This window comes from Anser brachyrhynchus (assembly GCF_964034855.1).
Source record: "Anser brachyrhynchus genome assembly, chromosome: 18".
Taxonomy (NCBI): Eukaryota; Metazoa; Chordata; class Aves; order Anseriformes; family Anatidae; genus Anser; species Anser brachyrhynchus.
This window is the reverse complement of record NC_137711.1, coordinates 12,961,694-12,985,082: the sequence shown is the minus strand read 5'-3', so window position 1 is coordinate 12,985,082 and position 23,389 is coordinate 12,961,694. Positions and strand designations below refer to the sequence as shown.

At 40.8% G+C, this 23,389-nt stretch overlaps 1 protein-coding gene and 2 long non-coding RNA genes across 10 annotated transcripts in view; 2 read left to right on the top strand and 1 right to left on the bottom strand.

The window, feature by feature from the left end:
• LOC308180145 (myosin-4-like) overlaps nucleotides 1-23,389 on the bottom strand; it is a 41,594-nt gene that overhangs the window by 7,525 nt on the left and 10,680 nt on the right. For 7 of the 8 annotated variants that reach the window (XM_080561334.1, XM_080561341.1, XM_080561336.1 and 4 more), the window contains 25 exons: nucleotides 22,729-22,821; nucleotides 22,567-22,630; nucleotides 22,379-22,477; nucleotides 22,188-22,291; nucleotides 21,773-21,911; nucleotides 21,291-21,409; nucleotides 21,044-21,193; nucleotides 20,798-20,968; nucleotides 18,534-18,843; nucleotides 17,093-17,166; nucleotides 16,898-16,985; nucleotides 14,796-14,913; nucleotides 13,049-13,172; nucleotides 12,065-12,201; nucleotides 10,510-10,765; nucleotides 8,318-8,560; nucleotides 6,544-6,720; nucleotides 5,756-5,901; nucleotides 5,587-5,677; nucleotides 3,513-3,902; nucleotides 3,294-3,420; nucleotides 2,759-2,877; nucleotides 1,883-2,079; nucleotides 1,077-1,260; nucleotides 12-177 (listed from right to left, as the gene is read on the bottom strand). In XM_080561334.1, the coding sequence (XP_080417460.1) occupies nucleotides 12-177; nucleotides 1,077-1,260; nucleotides 1,883-2,079; nucleotides 2,759-2,877; nucleotides 3,294-3,420; nucleotides 3,513-3,902; nucleotides 5,587-5,677; nucleotides 5,756-5,901; nucleotides 6,544-6,720; nucleotides 8,318-8,560; nucleotides 10,510-10,765; nucleotides 12,065-12,201; nucleotides 13,049-13,172; nucleotides 14,796-14,913; nucleotides 16,898-16,985; nucleotides 17,093-17,166; nucleotides 18,534-18,843; nucleotides 20,798-20,968; nucleotides 21,044-21,193; nucleotides 21,291-21,409; nucleotides 21,773-21,911; nucleotides 22,188-22,291; nucleotides 22,379-22,477; nucleotides 22,567-22,630; nucleotides 22,729-22,821 (3,886 nt within the window). The remainder of the gene's footprint in view (nucleotides 1-11; nucleotides 178-1,076; nucleotides 1,261-1,882; nucleotides 2,080-2,758; nucleotides 2,878-3,293; nucleotides 3,421-3,512; nucleotides 3,903-5,586; nucleotides 5,678-5,755; nucleotides 5,902-6,543; nucleotides 6,721-8,317; nucleotides 8,561-10,509; nucleotides 10,766-12,064; nucleotides 12,202-13,048; nucleotides 13,173-14,795; nucleotides 14,914-16,897; nucleotides 16,986-17,092; nucleotides 17,167-18,533; nucleotides 18,844-20,797; nucleotides 20,969-21,043; nucleotides 21,194-21,290; nucleotides 21,410-21,772; nucleotides 21,912-22,187; nucleotides 22,292-22,378; nucleotides 22,478-22,566; nucleotides 22,631-22,728; nucleotides 22,822-23,389) is intronic. The other variant, XM_080561340.1, reaches the window with a different exon arrangement.
• LOC308180157 overlaps nucleotides 86-23,389 on the top strand; it is a 51,407-nt gene continuing 28,103 nt past the window's right edge. The window contains exon 1 of the long non-coding RNA XR_013940779.1: nucleotides 86-413. This is a non-coding gene — a long non-coding RNA (uncharacterized lncRNA). The remainder of the gene's footprint in view (nucleotides 414-23,389) is intronic.
• LOC308180158 lies at nucleotides 5,829-16,766 on the top strand. The gene is made up of 3 exons (XR_013940780.1): nucleotides 5,829-5,949; nucleotides 6,609-6,664; nucleotides 14,567-16,766. It is a non-coding gene; the product is annotated as an uncharacterized lncRNA (long non-coding RNA).

Below are 23,389 nucleotides of genomic sequence, written 5' to 3'. Positions count from 1 at the left end.
TGAGAACTCACGCTGGAGGTTCTTGTTCTCCCGTCTGACAGTCTCTGCCTGGTCAAGAACTTCTTCATAGGCATTCTTCATCCGGAATATCTCAGTGCTAAGGGAGCAAGACTCCTTCTGGGCAGCTTCCAGCTCAGCCTGACTCTCCTGGTACTTCTGCTTCCACTCAGCCACAACCTGGAGTGACAGGAACCATCAGAGCATAAGAATGGCCCATTCTTCAATACTAGTGTCCCTGCACGTATATGTAACAAGAACCTTAGAGGCATGTCATTGGGTCACAAAATCTTCTTCATTGCACATTCACTGCCTGCGACAATCAATTCACTGGGATACATACTTCATCTATTTCAAGGGCAGCTACTTATATTATCCTCTTCAGACAACAGGAGTGTATGCCCCCAAGCTCACAGGTAGGTGTTTGGTTTCACAGCAACTTGGACACAATGTGGTTAGTCTGAATGAGGCTGTGTGAGCTTGTTTATTATTTCAGGACCCAGTGGTCTTGCACTCAGCTCACCATAAAAGGTCGTGCTATTTTCTCCTATTGTCTTCTGCGCAGCCCTGCAGGCCATCTTCTTTTGCTCATCTACCCATTTCAACCACATACACCGGGCTATGCAACATCACTTGGGCAAACAGCGTTGAGCCTTTTAGTAATGTTATTAAAGGCAGTGAAGGTTGGAACTGATTAAGGAGGTTGAAGCTATGCCTAACTTGAATAAAAGGCTGGAAGACTAGCACCAGCCAAAAGTAGGGGCTTGTTAGAATTTATATGAAAACTTTCAGTCTACTTGATCAAAGACTTGATGCAGATCTTCCCATTTTCCCTTGTGAAAACTTCATGCTTTTTAAAACTATCAGAAATCTATGTTATTATCTGATGTGGTTACCTGAGATTATTCACACTGTGACATCATTACTACATGTCCTGTTTGGTGCTCCTTACCCACAGTTTTGCTTTGGATAAAAATTAATTTATCTTATTGTGAGTGCAGAACTTTCATGCTTTCAGAATTTGGCCTGGCCTATCAGATTTTTATGATATTCGTATCTGGTAGGCTTTCTGAATGAACCTTGTCAAAATTCTTCTGCTTTTTATCAAATGCTGCACAGGCTGCGTTCAACCTCTCCATGTCAATCATGAGGTCATCCACTTCCCCCTGCAGCCTCTGCTTTGTCTTCTCCAGTGAAGCACACTTTGAATTGACAGCCTCAGTCTGCTCCTCTGAATCCTGCAGCCGCTGAGCAAGCTTCTTTCTGCAGGACAAGACAATCAGTACTGAGAGAAGGAAAATTCTGACATTCTGAGAAAATGGACAGGAAAGGAGTGTGGCACAGGAGAAAGAAGAAGAGAGAGCCAACATACAAAGCTGTGATAGTGTGATCAGATAACATTAATAGGAGCCTAGGATAACAAAGAATGCTTGGAGTGGTGTGTAGGCTGGGAGAATACACAGAGGAGATACGGACATGTGGGTAATCATAACTTGGAAGGGAGAATCCCTAGAAATCTGGGAGAGAGGTGAAATGTGAGGTGGAATCAGTGAAGAAACAAGAGTATCCAAGCGGTAGCCTACACCAATGTGGAGAGGAATCAGAAACACACTTTCAGTATCATCAGTGTCAAGAATGCAATTTTTCAACTACTATGTTTAACTCTATAGTTAATACACTGGAATTGCCCATTCTGTAGAAACTTTCACAAACCTCCACTTCTCCTCCTTTAAACCTTTACTCCCTCCTCTTTTCAGTCCCAATACATTACAAAGCACATTGCTCTGCATATTCCCACTACAAACATATACTGGTTTCCTCCAGTTCCTTTTCACATTTCTACATAAATATCCTTCTACTTGTTCAAGACCATCCCTCCACATACTTAGCTTCCTCCAGCTCCTCCATGCACTGAATAGTGTCTGTCTCATATTTGGTTCTCCACTGGGCCACTTCGCTGTTGGCTTTGGACAGGGCACGCTGCAGCTCTCCCTTGGCTTCTTGCTCCTGTTCATATTGTTCCCGGAGCAAGTCACAGTCGTGGCGAGCAGACTGCAAGGCATGGGCTAGGGCATTCTTGGCCTGTGTAGTTAGAATTATACAAATTGTCAGAACACTAACCATTTGTGACTGGACCTTTTAACTACATTTTGATAAAAAAACCCCTCCACATCTCACTGCCTATGTACAGCAGTTGCTAGGGTAACTGGAGGAGAAAAGTGAATAGCATTTGGGACTCTGTATTTCAGACCTGATATTGTTAATCAGGATCAGTTCTTTTTGCCCAATTTGTCTGGGATACTGCCTCTTAAACACATCAGCAGAAAGTGCTTCAGGCAAAGATGCAATAAATTCAGCAACAGGAAATGTGTGAATAATGCCTCCAGAAGATGTTTCCCTGTAAGCTTTTCAGGTAAAATTTAGTGTTTATCTGAAGGTGGAAGAGACTTTAAACTGTATTGTCATTTCTAATCCTGGGTACTCCACTAGCGTCTTTTTCTTTTTTTCACTTCTGCTCTACCCTTTGCCTGAGTGATTTCCCATAGGAGTAAGGTATGTACACAGAGCTATTTTTATTCACTTCTTTCATGTTTTTGAACTTCAGAAAGCATGGCAAGAAGGGCTTAAACTGTCTTATTTAATTTCTATAATGTCTCTTCTGTGTATTATATTCAAAAGCAAAGCTTAAAAGTTTCAGTGTTCTCATGTCTCTGCCTTTGATTTATTTTACAATTTTCCAGGCCAAATTAAAACAACTCACCTTATTTTCTTCCTCTAGTTGCCTCTTCAGCTCTTCTGTCTGCTGCATGAAAGACTGTTTGCCTCTAGTCAACTGAGAAATCAATGACTCCTTCTCCTCTAGTTTCTGCGTTAGTTCATCTAATGAGAAAACACTTCTTCTTAGACAGAAAAATATGAACAGACAGACATATAAAATTCATATGAATGGGAAAATAGATTATATGGAAAGAGATTACAAGATATAATGTGGTAAAACGAAGGGAGAGTAACAATTTAATTTCCACCAGATAGGAAAAAGCTATCAAAGATGAACACTAGGCTAGCATCAAAAGAAAGGGGATGAACTGACTGCAAAAACCACACACTGGTTTTGGTTCTTTTGGGTTATTTTTTTTCTTTGGGAGGAGTATCCATGACTGCCACAAGGAGGAAATTCTACAGTCTGAGTTTTGCTCAGATCACCCAGTGATGAATGTATAAGAAAATACACAGGCATTCAGGCAACATATTTAAGTGCTTGGCACAGGACAATTATATTTTTTCTAGGGACACACCATTCTCAGTCTGTAGACGTGTTTTCTGTGTGTTCAGGTCATTAATTAGCCGCATATGTTCATCACCTTTGGTTCTGACTTCAGTGAACTGGTCTTCAAGAGCTCTGCACATCTTTTCCAGATTGCTCTGTTAAGAAATAGAAAGCATATCCGTCAGCTCATCCAGTTGTTCAGAAGAACGATAATAGTGATGAGAAATATTTTTTCATATGCAGCAACCTTGGCTTTAGAGACAGACTCCATGTTACTGGCCAAGTCATCTATCTCCATCTTCAGCTCACTCTTCTCCTTCTCCAGCTTCTGCTTGACTCGTTGCAGGTTGTCGATCTGCTCCCCAAGCTCAGCTGTGCTGTCTGCGTGCTTCTTCCGCAGGGCGGCAGCTGTGGCTTCGTGCTGCAGCGTGGCCTCTTCGAGGTCACGGCGCATCTTCTGAAATTCTGCCTCACGCTTCTTGTTCATCTCAACCTGAGCTGCCGTAGCCCCTCCTGCTTCTTCCAGGCGCTCGCTGATTTCCTCCAGCTCCCTGGAAAGTTCAGCTCGCTGCTTTTCAGTCTTTGCATAGACTGCACGTTCAGCTTCAATTTCCTCCTCCAATTCCTCGATTTGAGCCTATGAAAATTAATTGGCTAAATGAAGATTTCTGAATAGAAATACTTGAAATTACCTTTAAGGAATAAAGAACGTACATTCACTTCCATTTATATCAGCATAGAGAGTGAAACACCACTAGAAATTTCACTGAACTGTGTCCTAGGACTTAAAGTACTCAGTTTTGGAGCAACAGTGAATGTAAAATCTGATACTTCATTTTATGTTGTATTTCAGAATGGATTCATTATGTAATGACAGACCTAGTACTGTACTTTTCTAAAGGCATGAGGGATGTGCCACTGACAAATATAAAATAATATGAGTTTCTTAGAAATTTGCAGAAGGTCAGGCAGGCCATCTCCAGCAGCAAACAAGATGGAAGGAACCTTGGGATGAGCAACCATGGGATAATGTCACTGAAGGGAGCTGTCTTCCTGTGTCTCCATTTGGAAGGTGATTTCTACCCTGATGATGAGAAAACGTCACTTTCTTTTGTTTTCTTAGAAAGGTAATTCTCAGTAGCTTCACTACTGTTACAAGTCAGCATTGGATCCATTTTTGAAGCCTGCCACAAGGTTCACTTAAGTAATTTCTTATATAGCCAGCTATGATTATAGACCAGAGCCTCTGTAAAAGTGCCCTGAAATTGGAATAGCACCCATGTTCATTGTTTTATTCATGTGTAAATAAATATTTTTGTAGAACAGTCTAAGAAAATATAAATTATTAGTTGATTGATTATCAAATATTAATTCTAAGGAACCTTGTGGTGGTTTTAGTTTGCTGGGCAGCCAAGTTCCACCACAACTGCTCTCTCACTCTCCCTCCTCAAAGGGAAAGGGGAGAAAATATGATGAAAAAGTCTCAAGGGTTGAGATAAGGACAGGGAGATCGCTCAACAGTAATTGTCACAGGCAAAACAGACTCAGCATAGGGAGATTAATGAAATTTATTACCTATTACTAACAAGCTAGAGCAGTTAGAAACTAAAAACAAACTACAAACACCTTTCCCCCATCCATCCTCTTCCACCTCCTTCCTCCAAGAGGCACAGGGGAATGGGGGTTGTGCTCAGTCCCTAATGCTTCATCTCCACCACTCCTCAGTCACTGTCTGCCCCTGCTCCAGGTGGGGTCCCTCCCACGGAATGCCCTTCGTCTCAAACTGATCCTGTGGGGGCTGCCCACAGGCTGCAGCTCTTGAAGAACTGCTCGCATATGGACCATATGGCTCTGTACCACAGGGTCCATACCCCAGGAGCAAACTGCTCCAGCACGGGTCCCACAAGGTCAGCAGCTCCCCCCAGGCCTGCTGCTCCTGCGTGGGCTCATCTCCATGGGTGGCAGCTCCGGCTTGGGGCCTGCTCCTGCAGGGGCTTTCCATAGGCTACAGCCTCCTTCAGGCCAGGTCCACCTGCTCCACTATGGGCTCCTCCATGGGCTGCAGCGTGGAGATCTTATTTTCCCTTTCTTAAATACGTTCTCCCAGAGGCACAGCCGATATCGCTTATTCGCTCAGCTCTGGGCAGTGGCAGGTCCCTTTTGGAGCCGGCTGAAACTGGCCTTTATCTAACATGGGGCAGCTTCTGAACTCTTCTCACAGAGGCCACCCCTGCAGCCTCCTGCTACCAAACCCTTGCCATGTAAACCCAATACAAAGCTGTACGCAGCTACTAAAAATATCAATAACCCTTAGACTTTACCTGAAGCTCCTTGATTTTCTTTTGCAGCTGAGAACTTTGAGCCTGCTCATCCTCAATTTTACTTTGTAGCTGGTTAATTTCAAAATCTTTTCTGTTAAAGAACAAGAATGCAAATTCAATATGGTTAAGATAAAATATGAATTTCAGAATTCAGATGTCAGCGCAATACTTTTTTAGCCTGTCATCCATCTGTTTCTTATCATTTTCCAGATCCATGATGGAAACCTGAGACATTTTCAGATCCCCTTCCAGTTTTCTCCTTGCTCTCTCAAGGTCCATTTGCAATTTCTTCTCTTGTTCCAGAGACCCTTCAAGCTAAAACACATAAAACATAGTTTGAAACACATAAAACATACTTCAACGGTAAATATTCCTGATTTAAAAATCTTAACTTAAATTGAATATTGAAAACTGGAGAAAACAATCATAGTGTAAATGCTTCTTATCTCTACTTTTGATACACTCACCACAGAGTCAGGGTTTAGCTTTAGATATTAAGCTGGCCACAACTTGGCCATTCACAGTTAAAATGAAAGTTTTTGAAAAATACCAAAATTATTTTTTTTTCAGTTAGTGCAGTTCTTAGCATGCAGACTGCAAAACATTGACAAATTCCCAGTGTCCACAGCATCCTGGAGTATATACATAAATTTTATAAGTTCACAGCAAGCTTCAGAATGCCACAGATAAACTGCTATAGCTAATTGGTTAAAATGGGGGCACAAAGGCCTACAATGCTGGAATATCCAGTGATGAACATAGATTAAACAGGCAAGGAAATATGGAAGAAACTCTGGATTCCACAATACCCTCTCAACTGCCCATGAATTATTAAGTGAAATTACTAGAGCTGGCTTGGCTGCTTTAGTTGTTGTTTACACACCTAGCTACAGATTTCTACCCTCTCCTAATCTGTCAGAGCATCTACCTACAAAACTCCATTTTTTTTTTCCTTACAACATCTACTTGCTGCTCCAATTTGGTCTTGGTTTTGCTGAGTGTGCTGACTTTGTCTTCCTCAGCTTGCAGGTCATCCAGTGTCTGTTGGTGCACCTCCTGTAAGGCCTTTTTCTCCTTGGTGAGTTTAGAAATATTTTCTTCCAGAGCTGTCATCTCTTCAGTTAGATTCTTTACCTATTAGGCAGCAAGCATCCATACTATGAGGGGGTGCCGTGGGAAATGATAGACTAAGAAAGAGCAGTGAGTGTACCCTTGCAAAATATTGTATGGGTTATGTCAAAGTGCTCTCCACAAAGGTATGTACTATTAATGATGAGAGTAATCAACATCATGGCTGGCGCACCTGTCTGACCCTGCAATGGTAAGAATTCTTGTTTGAGTTGGTCTTGACTACCAGTTCTATCCTGCTAGTTTTAGTAGTGGAATGTGTGCTAGATCTTCACTGCCTCTGCAAGCTTTACTTTATTGGGATTTACTAAAGGCCTCTGGGTTGTTCTTGCACAAAAAATGCATTTCCTAGATGTGATACATTTGCTAGGCACACAGATGTAATTTCTCAGAAAATTAGGTTTAAGTTATTACCAAACACAAATGATGGCCAAAAACATGTTAAATTTTCCATAAAAGTGAAAGCATCATGACAATAATGATAAACAAACTTCTGCCCTTGAACAGGTGATCATGAATTTAGGGCTGGACCTCTTAACTTGGCCTCTGGACACAGCAACTCTGCTGGCTTTATCTTGGAAACTTATTCCCTCTTCTTCATGGAGCAATGCACAACCAGCAACCTTATCTCAAACATGTCAGGCTCTCTGTATGGGTCTGTGTGATGCTTGCTTCCCACTTTCCTCATTCAGATGGGAAAGCCTAACGGTATCAATTAGGAAAGTCCCCTCTGCGAGGTGTTTTAGCTATAAGGCCCTCATCTTATGGCCCAGCACCATCTAGATTTCCTCTAAACATTAGTATAGAAACGTCCAACACATCTGAAATTACAAACTTAGGATCCAATAGTGTTCCCAGTAATGTCACTGAAGGGAACCTCAAGGTGTAATTATATCTCTGCTAGTATTCTTTCCACAGCAGGAAAGAACATTGTCACATCAGACATGGGCTTTTGAATTCTAATATCTCAATTCTGTCTCTTCACACTGATTACTGAGGCATGTGTGAAGACATCTGTGCTTTTACCGGGAAATAAATGAGCTAATGACCACCTGATATAGACTCTCTTTGCTATACTGACAGTCTGGTCCTGAGAATTCAGGAAGAACTCTCATTATGTAGTCAAGTCAATACAAGGAAAGGATGTCCATCCTTGCTGAGACCTGGGCTTCTTAAATACAAGAGAAATATAAGAAAACATTTGGCATCTGCAAGATCTGTTCTCTTTGATGCACGTGAGAAAGGATCAAAACAGCCATTTTGTAGAGCCTCCCACAAGTATACTAGTTCTCCATCCACAGGAGACACAAATATACTGGTTCCTTCTGTGTGAAAACAGCAGAAGGTAGAAGTTCTCCATCAAACACCTCAACACCTAAAAAAAAGTTAACTCTTTTTGAACTACCACAGGAAAAAAGAATATTTTTTTCTTAAGAGGAAGTTATAATTTTAGCAAAACTTTTTATGTCACAGGCAGTTAAGTGTTACCTTTCCTATGCCTTGGGAACATATCACTTCCATTCAGACCACTTAGGAAACTCTGCAACTTCCCACAGAACTGAGAACATTCTGGGGAAGAATAATTTCGTGATCCCCCTGTCACCTTATTCTCTGTTGCATGCTTCTCCTTTTCCATTTTGGCCAGAGTCTGTTCAAGGTCATCAATATCTTTCTTCAGCTCAGAGCACTCATCCTCAAGTTTCCTCTTCTTTGCTGTCAGTTCAGCATTCATCTCCTCTTCATCCTCCATTCTTTCAATAAGTTCTTTAATTTTAGCTTCCAGCTGAATTTTACTTTTGATGAGACCTTCACATCTCTCTTCAGCATCAGCTAGATTTTCACTATCCTGTTAGAACATATTGAAGGCATGTTATGTTTATCATAAAAATTATGAAAGTTAACATATGTTGTTCAAATGCCACCTCCAGGAAATGAATTGCATAAGTCAGGGCAAAATTTTGCATGCAAACCACAGTAATGCACAAGATCTAATCATGGGGAGATTGCCCTGCTTTGTCATGGCTTAGGAAAGTGGAACATAATCCCACAACAGAGACACTTCCTTTCAGCTGGTCAGATATTTTGACTGTAATAACATGCCATAAAAACTGACCAGTTTGTGTCATAACAAGGAGCCTATGGTATCAGCGATATAAATAGGTGGGTCAGCAAACTGGATGTCATGGAAGCATGAGCTTAGATGTGGATTTATAAAACACACAGTATTTCATAGTCATCTTTCAGAGTGTTGGGGATGATTCTATCTGTAATAAGCTCTTCCAATTAATGACACAAGTCTGTTTGTCTCTCCCCCAACTTCTGCCACTTAATTCACATGAGACTTCCTTGCTCCCATCATTCTCTAAACTCTCTCTCGGCCAAGACTCAGGCTCATGGCTAAACAGGATTGCTCAACCTGAATTTTAGCCTGCAACTTCTACTATAACTATCATTTTGAGCAACATGATTGACAGATAAAATGTTACCCAAATTAATGCTACTGTGAGGTATTCTAGGCAGAATACCAGAAAAGGTGTATGTTGCTTCCCAGGTGTATGTTGCTTCCCAGAAGAGTCGTGGCCAAAAGACATCACTGCAGTGATGTGATGTGTAGTATGTTGTGTATAATTCTCTCTCAGATTCCTACTGAAACTCATGGAGCACTGAAAATCATGGCTATCAGGTGTGCATTTTCTGATAACAAACATGGACAAGATGGCTCTTGAGGAACCCTTCAAGCAGAGTTGATTGAAATTCACACAGCAATGGGACTTAAAGAGCAGACAGGAAGGGCTGTTCTAGTGCTGAAACGGTAAGAAACTGTGAGTCAAGAAAGAACCAGACAACACTCTGAGGGCAATGATCATATCTTAGGACTTCTTTTATGCCCGGAAATTTGAAACTATCGAATGCTTCAAATGTATCCTAACCTGGAAGTTAGTTAGCTAAATACGTTCTTGCCTTTTTTGGATTACCATCCATGAAGGGGTTAAAGTAAAGCCTGAAATGCTTATAGACTAGGTTGGCTCTGGAGGACAGGGCATTAAGTACCAAAAAGGGTACAAAGAAACTCAGAAAAATATGTTAAGCTGAAGTGCTGAAGGAGGATTCGGGTAAGGAATCTGGTTTTCAACATGCACAGTTACATCCTTGGGGCCTGAAACAATACAGGACTGTCCAAAGCCAGCTGGTTTGGGAGCATATAGAATCAAGTGACAGGTCCACCTGCACCAGACTGCCCTTGGCAACAGAGAATCTTTATTATATTTCAATACCTTCTTGCCTTGTCCAATTTCAGTCTCTGCTCAGCATTGTTGTAGCTGAAAAGCATGTCTTTGTTCCACAGTTTCAGTCCTGTCTCTGACAGAAAAGCAGCCCCATCTCTGGCTCCACATTGTAATGGTCAGTAAATGAGGAAACAGTCTGTATTTAATCCAGATTTGGAGACCACAGTTGGTGCACATTGCATATACAGTGGAATATCTGATTCTTCCTCTGGTGACTGCTTAATAGTCACTCCAGTTTACACTGGAGTGTAAACATAGTGTAAACACTCCTTTACACTTATTCATGCTGGTAGTAATGTTATATATGCACTTTATACACACTTTGCTTAGGTATAAATCATAGAATCTTAGAATCATTCAGGTTGGAAAAGACATCTAAGATCATCTAGTACAACCTTTAATATGAAGCAGCAGAAAATCTGGCCCTGTTACCTGTCTGTTTATGTAGGACAACAGAAAAGAGAATTGAAGAGGCAGTAGGGTGAATCTGAAAATGGAGGCTACTCACAGACTGAACCTGCAACTGCAGGTCATTTTTCTCTTGCAACAGGGACACCATTTTCTCCTCCAGCTTCTTCCTCTTTGCCTCAGACTTTGCAAGCTCTTCCTTGGTTTTCTCAAACTCTTCCTTCATATTTGCCATCTCCTTCTCAGATTCTACAGTCTTCAACATGGGCTTCATCTTGAAGTACAGCTTCATCCAGGGCCAGTGTTTGACATTCATGAATGCTCTAACATTGTACTGGATGATGTAAATGGATTCTCTGAAAACACATGAAAATGATACAGATTATCAGACTGGTGAGACTTGTGTTAGAAACAGACTCTGGTTATTGGTCACACAGCATCAGCATTTTGCTCAGGGAAGTTTTGCATGAAACTTTTTAATCTCACCTTGCTTCTTTCTATTAAAAGTCATTTCTAGGCCCTGGATTGCTGCATGACTAGTTCAGTAGCATGAACAATAGCTATGTATGGGCATAAGAGAGAGAAATAGTTAAAAACAGACAAACTTCTCTGGAAATCTTTGAGACTTTCCCGAATCTCAAAGAAAGTGCAAGTGCTCAGGTAAAGACCAGAGTGAAAACTGATTTCCATGAACTATTGTTGAGATTATAAATATGGGAGTTACTGTAACTTGTGGAAGCAGTATCTTGATGCTTTTGGGTCACAAAAAATAGCAACTACAGTATTAGAAGTTATTAAGACAGAACACGAAAACAGAAATTAAATCTTTTTTATGGTATTGAATGCCAAAGAATTTTTGTTTATGCCCATAGTTCAAGGGGAACTTCAACAGTTCATTGCAAAGAAATCCAATAAGAGTTACTGAATTCTTAGAAACTATGCCTGGGTCAGGAAGTCCCTGAACTAATTATATGCTGTAGAATATTATAGATAAAAGCAACTGGTTAGCAAAGAGCATCCTAGCTCTCCCTAAAGCTTTCACTTGTCAACAACATTTGAGACAGTTTGCTTGGCTCACCCACTGCTGCTTCCCTACATTCCAAATTTTGCATGAATCATTCCACCTTAAAGGGACAGAACAGAATTTGGAAGGGTATGTGGGATGGTCAAAAGTATAGAGTACCTTCTCTGTACAAGCTAGAATTCTTCATCTGAGATGATGAAATCATGAAAGAAAATTGAAGAGAAGGAGAGCAGAATGTGATTTTGTTCCTTTCCTTACAAAACCAGACTAATGAGATTCAATAGAATTATCAGATAGCATATGCCAAAGAGCCAACTGAACAAATGGAAAGGTTTGTCTGTCTCCATCACAGGGAGAGGTTGAAAATGGTTCTAAAAGTTAGCACATTCCTGGAGGAACAGTTCACTGTTAAATATTAAATATCATGGTCCAGATACACAGTCCAATTGCTAAACAGCCATTGCGAGAATTTGGAAGGCTATAACAAGGAAAGTATTAGTTTCTGCTTTTTCTGTTTCCCCTAGTCTTTCTAAGGGTCTTCACTGGGGACAGATTTTTGCCTGAGACAGGATAGTGCATTGCTGGACTTTTGGTCTGACGCAATATGGTACTTAGTGTGTCCTTGTATTACCTTCTTTCATTCATCTTTTTAAATTCAGTTCTCATGAGGTACCCTCTGCACATAGCTTGTGTATGAGTGATGAGGCTCACAAGCTTCTCATCTCTCATCTCTTCTAGGAGTCCTAAGAGACCCGCTTTGAAGAAAACCTAAAACATAAAAGAGGTTTGAATAGTTTGAGGGCTAGGCAGATACACAACCATTGGAAGCTGATGCAGTGTAGTTTAAAGAAGTTTTGGAAGAACACCTGCAGAGTAAACATTGAACAGCTAGAGAAATTTGGGGTTCATATCTTCAGTGTTCCTGTGATTGATGACAAGTCACTTTATATGTGAACTGATCACACTATTGCAATGTTATTTGAGGCACACTCCAGAGTAGGTTGTGGAAGATCTAGCTCATCAATAGTTATTAAAACAAAGAGTTAACTTGCAACTTAGTATGATATCCAATCCTGTTGCTTCACTGTATCCTTCTGTGTCTTAATGGTCAGGCTCTGTAAACTGACATACAGATGGCTTGAGAGCCATACATGATTATGTCCATATAATAGTGTATACAGTTGGGTTTGTGTCCAGAGATAGTACTGCTTTGATTGTGTCGGTCAGAGAATCAGTGTCCCTCGTAATGCTGCTTTGGATATGGAAGAAAGACATGTGTGTGCCTAAATCCCCTGAAAAGTCTGTCTTCCTAAACTTACCTTAGCTTGCCTAATGTGCACTGATGTCAGGGAATTCATCTGGCAGGAGAAAGGGGCAGCACTAGTTCTAGTTACAGCCACGCAGGGTCATTCTGGTAGCATGGTGTTGCCTGGACTGACAGGCCTACCCTCACACATACGCCAAGAACCAGAGAAGTTTTGTGTGCTCCTTCTTTCTTGTGTTGTACTTTGTTTCCTAGTCATCATGAAGGCTGATTTCATATGGAAGAAATTCTTTAAATAAATGGTATTTTTTTTTGCCACTGATTATACTCACTCGTCCACAAGGACTTTACCTTGGTGTGGCCAAATCTGTATTGGTTGTGGTCCACATCAATGGAGGAAAGAAGCTTTTCTGAAGCCCTTTTGCTGTCAATGAATTGGCCTTCTGGAATGGCTGAAGCATTAAGAATCTTGTACCTGTGGTAAGACAAGTTGCAAGGCACTGGTTGCAAACAGTGTGAGGAGAATAGGAGCCACCATATATCATAAGATAATGTGATTGGAAACTGAGCTGTCTGAAAGCAACTGAATATGCTATCTGAAATCTAGACAGTCTTGGCTGAACAGAACATGATGACAAGAGGATATGTCTACTTTTCAAAGGAATCTGCTGGCTGTGTAACAACATGGTATGCTGTTACATACAAAATTAATGTGCATACTTAACAGTGTTTGCAGGTCCAGGAATTAGGAAGAACATAGTGAGAACATGTCAACCTTCTCTTCTCATCTTGTTGCATTGATCAGAAAAAGGCTATTTAAATTAAAGTAGAAGATAAATTAGAACTGCTGACAAAAATAATCTATATTCCAAAAGGAATACAGATCTTGCAGAAGTCACTGTCTGTACAAGTTCTACCAATGAAGCCTTGAGTTTGGGCTAAAAATGGCACAATATTATTTTTTTAGCTATCAGAAGTCTTAGCATTTTGTAAGGTAGCTTAATTATTAAGGTAATCCTGTGTCGTGGACAGGATCACCTCACTCTTCTAAAGTGTTTTCCTCAGATACAGCAATGAGGATGGGGTGATTGTACTCTGGGGCACTTCTTGTTCTCGAGTATATATTGAAAGAAAATATACAAAATCAAGAAAGTGAAAGTGGCACAAGAACTTTATTCTGTATTTTAGGCTTCCGTTGTAGTTCTTCCTAAACTTCAGCACATTTCTTTTGTACTGTATAGGACTTTTTGGTTCTGGACCATGTCCATTATGGAAAGATCCCTTCACCTTGTCACATCAAATTATGATTTGACAGTTGAGACCAGCTAATGCCATAGTGAATTAAACAGCAGGTTGCAGCACGTATTCAGAGAGGTCCTGCATCCTAGACTGCATTTCCTCGAAGTCTGAATACTCTTGTCACAAAAAGATAAAAAATTATCAATTTCTTGGGGAAGGGGAAGGAAGGCAAGGGGAGGGAGGGGAACAGAGGGGAGAAACAGACAGGCTATGTCCTCTTGAGAGGAAGAGCTTTTTACACCAGGTCAGCATGTAAGATGCTACTGATATATTTATTAATAATAACAACCAATTCAGATTCAGCACTTTATAGCAATTGAGCTCTCTTGAGCCAGTTTCATTATCTCAGTTTTAAAGAAGAGAAAGCAAGGCACAAGATGCAGGCAACTGACAGAGCACCAACAAAGTCTTGGAGTTTGGAATGCTTAGGTAGTGCACTCTAAGGAGACTGCGCTGACATTTATTATTCTTGTATTGTTTTGTAATCCTATAGGAGACTTACAAAGAGCAATCTATTATGCCATTTAATTCATTGCCCTAAAAGCATTTTGCATCTTTTTGAATCACCAGGCAATGACTACAGTTCAGAAATGATACGGGTTCTGATGAATGAGCAAATCTCTGATCAAAGAGGGAGAGGACTGGAGAGAACTAAGACAGTATTTATGATGACATTCCCTCAAATTCCACTGAATTAGTCTGTTTCAAAGGATGTGTCTCCATGATGTCACCAGATTTGTCACCTGAGTTTTGGGTTTACTGAATCCTTAAATTAACGGACTAATAACTGAAGACCTACCGTTGCTTAAAGTCTGCATAAAGGATTCTGCTTGGAAACCCCTTCCTGCAAATTCGGATGCCTTCTAGAACCCCATTGCACCGCAGCTGATGCATCACCAAGTAATGGTCCATTTCACCTTAAACAAGATACATACATCATGACTGTTTTTTTTTTCTTTCCTTCCCCCCTCCCCCCCCCCCCCCCCAAAGAATCTCCATATTTACTAGCATGACAGTGCAACTTCTCCTTTTGTTAAATTCAACCAGTTCTTGGTTAAGGATGAAGGAAATGAAGACAGAACATTATTTTCAATTCACAGAAGTTGCAGAGAGCTGCATCAACCAGATGAGCTTTACTACTCGGAATGTTAGGGCTGGCAATGCTTGTGAATCTCACATGGTCAAAAAGCACAGGGAGAGAGGTTTCTCAAAAATGACAGAAAAGTACTCCAGAAGACCAGCTGAAAAATATCACTCACTGGATGTAGGTAGATGTGGCACGATGTAGAATGTAATACCATCTGGATAATCAGCTCTTCATGTTATGTAAGATTTTACCTTGGATTTGCTGTGGAAGTATTGCCTATACTTAACCTTGATTAGATTTGATAGATAGATTCCTGCACAGGAGAGGATAAGCAAGATGCTTAAAGCTTTCAATCCCTTTAACTGCCTGTAAAGGACAGCTGATTGAAATTGGAATGATTATCTTTCTTCTCCTGTAGTATCTATCAGGTATAACAATCAACTATATTTCTTAACCTTACTCCAAGTATTGCAAACAAAGTACAATTGAATAAAATACTCTTGGAATCACTTGGTCATGAAGAAATTTTTCTCAGCTCCTAGAGGCATTAATTAAGAACCAGCTGAAATCGGAAAATGACCAGTTTCTCTTCACTTTACAATCCTTAATTTTGTTCACACACTACTACTATTCTTTTTCTTAGAACACAAAAGTCCAATTTCCTCTGAGTCACCTCTGAATATTAAAATGACAGTCATATTTGGCAAAATCATTCATTCATGTATATTTCAGTAGATTTCCTTAATTCCCTTACACCTTCTATGACTGTCAAGACCCCAGTGGGATTCCTCTCTCTTCACTTTAGGGATATGAAGCGTGGGACATTCCATATGGGCTTCGTTTATAGTCAGTGGAGTGAAGCAGAAGCATTTTTTTCTAGGATGTGATTCATCTCATCCTAAGACACATAAAAGCAGGCAAATGAGTCATACTTTAAAATACCAGCTTCTCTCCATTGAATATATAAGTTTAGATGAATAGCTGAAATCTGAGTGTCATACGTATGTGTGATGCTGAAACCATGCTTGTGGTCTTCAGGGTTATACAAAGAGACATAAACAAGAAAGGTAAGAAATGCTTTGAAATTCTGGAGCAGATTAAATAGGTGCTAAGCTCCTGTTTCCTTGTATTCTTGTTACATCCATTACACCTTATCATTCCACCAGTATCAGACCTCCTATAGATTAGACTCCTAAAACCCACACAAGCAACTCTCCCCAGGTACACAATAGCCACATGAAATACCCCCCAAACTTGACTGTTCTTGGAGACTAAACTCTGCATGAGTTAAATATTTAATTCAATAAATGAACAAAAATAACTTTATATCACAATGCTTTTCAGGTGCAAACAGTATCCAGCAGCCTATACAGGGAATTCTACAAATGACGCATGATTTCTTTGTCAGTCCTCCAGCTCAGTGAATCAGTTTCTAACATGAAATATTTTGAGTTGTTAAATTGTCTTGAGCTGAGCCCGACAGTATTGAATGACATAGTGGTCCTTAAAAATAGGCATTTATTAGAAATTTGCTACTGTTGTTACTCGCGACATGCAATTTCATCAGCTCTAATACATCCCATCTTTATCATCAGCTCTGTACACACATTAAGCAAAGATGAGTAAGTGTGGTGGACCATATAATGCTCAAAATTTTACAATCATGAAAAAATACAAGAAGGCTTACTTGAGCACTGTTCCATAGGCCAACCCCCACAGGAACTTTACATGCATGGGGAGCTGTTCTGGAAGAAGTTGGTGTGGAAGCTGAACAGCCCAATTCTGGTCAGTCCAGTGTATAATAACAGACTTACCAGGTGTCTTGGTCTCATTAGGAATCAAGCAACGCACAAAGTGAGGATGGGTGCTTCTCAGGTTAGTCATCAGCTTATTTAGATTTTCCTGTGATAGAACAAAACATGGGGTTTGAGCTCTGAGCTACAAAGCTTTTGCATTTTCATTCAGATGTCAAAGAAGTGTGGCTCAGTTTTAAGAGGAAATTCACATACCCTGAACACAGCAGACACTGTCTGGAAAGAGCCCCCCTTCTTCTTAGCACCTTTCTTGCCACCACTACTATCACCTTGGAAGAAATACATAAGAGCTGAATGGTTAGAATAGGCAGTATGTTATGGACTAATATAAACATTATATTTTAATGTGAAAGACTGATTCACTGCTGCATGGGAGTTTTATGTAAATTGCTGTCAGCTGGTTATTTATTAATCAGTGTATGGTATATTTTGGTCTCAGATGCACGACTTAAGTTGCATCATAATGTATATGGCTGTGGTGGTATGTAACATTATGGTCTGACATAAGCTCCATAGCAGCTTACTGTGTGCCACTGGAAATTGGTTTTACTTAAAGATATACTCTCAAATTATTTTTGTATTGTTGTAATGTGGTGAAAGGCCACATGAATGGTTCAGCGGTGGACATTTGTTCATGAGTGCAGTGAAGCCTTTAGGAAAAATTTGTTCTAATGTTCCAGTTGAAGAATAGGGACCTATTCTGAGTTATGGCATCCCCAAGGCAAGAAATGAAATGTAGTCTCATGAATACAAACCCAAGAAGCTCAGTATCTTTTCAGAATTGCTGTATTGTTGAAGTCATTTAAATTGAGAGTTAAATGGAGTCTTCTTTTCTCACCTTCCTTGTATTGATGATACCAGTAAAGACCACAACTGCCTTATCCCCACTGTTTCCTAGGAGTATGCAGTACCCTCTTGAGCCTCAAACCCAGCTGTCCACTTGCCTGATGGCTGAGTTGACTACTACTCTATACTAACACTTCTTTTTGCCTAGCATCCAAGCTTCTGCAATATTGTTTTTTGTGGCAATCTGTATGGCCATTTTTGGTAAGACAGACCCATTGACTGTCCTACTTGACAGCCTTAAGTCACAAAAAAAGGGCAAGAGGTTGAACTGCTCTCTGATGCCCTTAGAGGACTTCTAAATTAATTTGTCTCTCGCTCTCTCTTTTTTTTTTTCCTGTTGCACCAGGACTGCTCAGCTGAATATGAAATAGTTCTGTGATCTCCTTGAAGGTGTAAGGCTGTGAACCTCTCCATTACTTTTAGCTCTCCCAGTTCACCTAAAGAAACAAAACTCTGTCTCCAAAGTCTATTAAGTGCTTACACTTTGCACATATATTTGGCACCTGTCTGGATGATGGCTGACCATGCATATGATTCACAACTCAGTAAGCCGGGAAACATCCAACTCCTGTCATTTTGTTTTGGACTTGCTGAGCATTGCTTCTGTGCACCACACCACATAAACATGGTGCTTTCTGCAGTTATTCATGATGGTATCTTAGTTTGGCATATCTGTGCACATGAATAGGATGAGATTAGGGATGATGAGAGGCTAGAGAATACAACAAGGAGGAGAAATAGGCTTCATTTTTTTCTTGCCTTATCAATCATCACTGAAAAAAGCACTTACTTGTTTCTGCACCAGCATAGTTAGAGTAAAGGAAGGACAGGAGCTTCAAAGATGATTTCTGGTACAGCCCAACAACAGTTTCGTTCAGGGGGTCCTTGTTCTTCTCAAGCCAGCCAGTGATGTTATAGTCCACTGTGCCAGCATAGTGCACCAGGGAGAAGTGGGCCTCAGCCTTGCCTTTGGCAGGCTTGGGCTTTTGGAAATTGTTGGACTTGCCCAGATGCTGGTCATAGAGCTTGTTCTTGAAAGAGGTGTCAGTTGCCTTGGGGAACATGCACTCCTCTTCCAGGATGGAGAAGATGCCCATGGGCTGGGAGAAATATGAATACATGAAGAAAGAAAGTGTCAGGGAGAGAGAAAGTAAATAAAAATTCACTTTGCATGTGTTTTGTAGTTTGTTACAGTGACTGTAATTTCTAGTGCACAGGTTCTTAATACATCACTAGTTACTATAATAATCAGACATACTATAATTAGCCTTTGCTGCTCAAGCCACTACTATGAAAACGGCAACTTGGCAATAGTGTTTAGACACATCTTTGAGTGAGAGGCTTGTCATGCACATTATGTTCAACAGCTTCAGTCATCTTTGCCCTAAACTCTTTGGAATGTAAACCAGTGAAATCAAAATAGGAATTCAGAAGGCAGGTTTCAGTGCCCTGTTCATGGGACTGATGATGTTTTGTAAGTCTGTCACAAGTCATCAGGTTGCAATTGCCAATGTTGAATTTAGTTTGATGGCTCCTCAGGAATGCGCATAAATAATATCTAACAAGTCCTGTGCTGTCTCCAATGGATATGCATGATGAATTAGATTTTCCTCATCTTATATGGGGCAAAAATGCCAGCAATCTGGTGCTTTAGAATACCCACTGACTTCTAATTTGTCACAGAATGTATTTAAAAATTGAAATATTTCGATATAGAGGCATATCCTTAGCCACATGAGAGCCTTCATCTGAGCTACATTAGGAATCTTCTGATAGTGCAGATACGTCCTCTAATTTTGCTGAAGACACTGATTTGACTTGCACTTCATTGGCCTAGATAGTATTCTAGGAGTTCCTTCTTTTAATGTACCTATTATATATAATATGGTAAGACTCTATCAGATGATCAGATGCTTACATCTGATGTCAGATAGATAGCTGCCAAAGCTAGAAGTAGGGATCCTACAGAGCATCAGCAAACACAGGAACTGGGTGTTGGGCAAGAATACCAAGTTTTGAATTAAACTTTTGCCCACTAGGTGTGGCTGTTGTGTGAGAACTCTGGAGTTAGGATTCGTCTTGCCTAGCTGTAGGTATCTCTAAAATAGAATGTAGATCTGAGATAGATGTCCATATTGTTCTAGAATCAGTGGAAGCATTATGCAGAGATTTCACAGAGTCAATAACAGGATGTATTTTATGAGATGAATTGTATCCTAGAAGCATCTACTTCTCTCCTGCCATTACAAAAGTGACTACAGTGCTAGATTAATGTAGGTGATGTAATTCCTCTGGCTCTAACTACTCTACATTTCATAGACATGAGGCACAAAATATGTGGACACTGAGCAGTAAGTGTGGATTTTGAGTGTTAAGTATAGCAATAGGCACCAGCTGTGAATGGTAGTGTTGTTTGTAGATGCTACTATGTGGTGGGAACAGTGGGAGGTTAGCAAGAAATGTGAAGCTTTTATGTGCAAAGGCATCATCCATGGGTATGAATATTAAGTCGTGAATGTGCTCATGGGATGGCTGAATGGGCACCAGGCTGGGAATAGGTACTTGTATTCTCCTGAGAAGTAAGATATTTGGGTGTGTGTACAGTGGATTTCCACATAATATTTAAGTGCTGTGCACAAGTAACCACTGGACACTTGCTCATAATGCTGTAGTTGGGGGTTAATTCACATCAAGACACCAGCACAGTGGCAGTGGGCAGTGAGAAAGGAACCAGAAAGAAGAAGATCGCTACAACCAGGAACTCTGAATTCTGTCAACTACTGCAAGGACTAAGACTTGAAGTTTCACCTTACTGTCTACTGTTGAAAGCAAAATTAACATTGTGCCTCTCTCCCTTCCATCCCAGCCATGTTGTTCAGAAAATCATTTTTTTTGTGGAGAGGCAGTGTGCCACTCCAAAAAGTTTGATTTTATAAACTGCTTCTTCTGATGGGAGAATCATTCAACAGTAATGATTCAATTTATAAAGAACATAAGGACTAAAATAAATGACCAGGAAATAAATGTGCTTTTCTAAAATGAGATTTCCTCTACCTTCTCAATGAGTTCAATGCAGGCAGCCAGGTCCATCCCAAAGTCAATGAACTCCCATTCAATTCCTTCCTTTTTGTACTCCTCTTGCTCCAGCACAAACATGTGGTGGTTGAAGAACTGCTGCAGTTTCTCATTGGTGAAATTGATGCACAGCTGCTCCAGGCTGTTGAACTGCAAGTTCAAATATAATAATGCCAGTTAGTTTGGAAAAATTATCAATTGGCAAACATACTACCTGTAACTCACATCAAAAATCTCAAAGCCAGCAATGTCCAGGACCCCAATGAAATGTTGTCTGGGCTGCTTTGTATCCAGTTGCTGGTTGATTCGAGTAACCATCCATAAGAACATCTTCTCATAGACTGATTTAGCCAAAGCCCCCACTGAATTGCATACCTGTAAGAAACAGCCACAGCAGTAAAGAAAGTTGGATTAGCTTTAAAGTTGAAATAACTGTCTGAACAAAATGAAAACCAATTAGCTCTCTAGGTACCTGTTGGACATTTTGTCCTTTAGTCACGTATTCATTCCCAACTTTCACCCTGGGATAGCATAAAGCCTTGAGCAAATCAGCAGAATTCAAACCCATCAGGTAGCCAGCTTTGTCAGCCACTAGGAAGAGATACAGCAAAGGAGTTCAACACAGACAAAGATGTCACGGTCCTCTAGAATGTTTCTGTTACAAGGAGCCTACTTCAGACACTACTCAGATGTGCCTGTTGTCAAGGGAAGCTTGTCTCAGCTGCACCACACTCCTGTTCCATGTCTAGGGAGCTGTAGCAGTGCTTCATCTATGAATCAGTTTCCACGTGGAGCATAAATTAAATCAGTGACTTTGTGGCACTTGCACAAATTTGTAAAATTTAGTTTCTAGAAGGGCAGAAACAGTCTTGAAGTGATGGGCATTTTATTGGATGAGGTTCCTCTCTTGCCTCCTGGTGCAGTTCACAAATGAAATCTGCAGTCAACCCCTACCTTCTGTGCTGTCTGGCTCTGCCTGCTCCTCCCGCTGCTTCTGCTTGAACTTCATGTTCCCGTAGTGCATGACAGCCCCTGTCAGCTTGTATATCCCCACCTTCTCATCAGGGCTGAAGCCCAGGATGTCCATGGCACTCTCCAGAGGGAACAGACAAGTTGCGAAAGGTCAGAAAAACACAAGTTGGGGCTTCTGCCTGCCTGCATGCCTGCCCAACGCCAAGCATATGCAACAGCGGCTGGGAGTGGTCACGGCTGCTGCAGAATGACAGAGGCCAGCACTTGGTGGCCCCCAGCTAGGCTGCACCTCCCTGGCTGCAGCCTGTCTGATCATAGGGCTGCTCTGGTGGCAGTGGTCACCTCTGCGCCCAGAGCAGAGCCTGCCTCTGGCCAGGAGTGCCATTGCCATACTCACATCCGTTGCCAGCAGCTCCTCGCTGTCATCAATGCTGGCAACAGTGATTTCTCCTTGGCTCACATAGGCAAAGTCGTAGGGGTTGGTTGAGATAAGGAGGAGATCTGCAGGCATACAGTGCATCTTTTATGGTACAGGGGAAAAGTGCAAAGAGAACGCACTGAACCAAGCCCAGAAATGCTGGCACTCACCAATGAGCTCTGGCTTCTTATTGGACATTATCTGGTAAAAAATATGATAGCTCCTTTCACTGGGTAGCTGGAAAGTCACTCTGGATTTCTCCAGAAGATCTAAGAAAAAGAGAGATGCCACTGGTCTCCTGGGAAATGTGAGATCACGAATGCACAAATTCTGCATGTGCTGACTAGCTCCAACTCACAGGTTTCGATATCTGCAGAGGCCAGCTTGCCATTTGTTCCAAAGTGAATCCGGATGAATTTTCCCTGTTGAGTAGTAGAGATCAACCCATCGGTTAGAGCGATCAATGAATGAGACATACATAGTAGAAATCTCCATTCCAACAAAAAAGAAATGAACTCACAAAACGTGAGGAATTGTCATTCCTGACAGTCTTAGCATTTCCGAAGGCCTCCAGCAGTGGGTTGGCCTGGATGATCTGATCCTCCAGGGTTCCCTAGTTACAGGAGAAAAAGGTTCTTAGCAAACTTCACTACTATTTAATAACAAATATGGCAAAGGATACATCACAAACAGCTCATTATTACATCTCACACATGATTTTAACCTTTAGTTAGCAAATGTTTTAAGCACTCATCAGCTATCACTCATGAATTGGTTTCACAGGGAAGAGTGCTGAAAGACTGATCTGTACTTCATTTTCTTTTTGTCCATGCTATCATATATTGTGTATAATATCCAGAGTGATTTTGGTGGAGCTCAGAATGTTTGTAATCTGTATGAGAGAGGCACTTCTGCATTCCCATTCACTGCTCACAAAGGCCATAACAGCTAAAGAAAATATGAAAAATCTGGGATTTTTTTCTTGAGGTTACTCAAGCACAAGACAGAGAGAGAGTGATACAGCCCAAAGCCTAAAGTAGGAAGCACCTAAAAAGGAATAACGTAAAGTTTTGCAGTTATGTTCAAATAACCAACAGCCTTTCAGAATGCAGAAATAAATCTCCAGACATGCTTTGAAAAGACAAGTAGGACATGGGTGAAGCATGATACTCAAATACCAA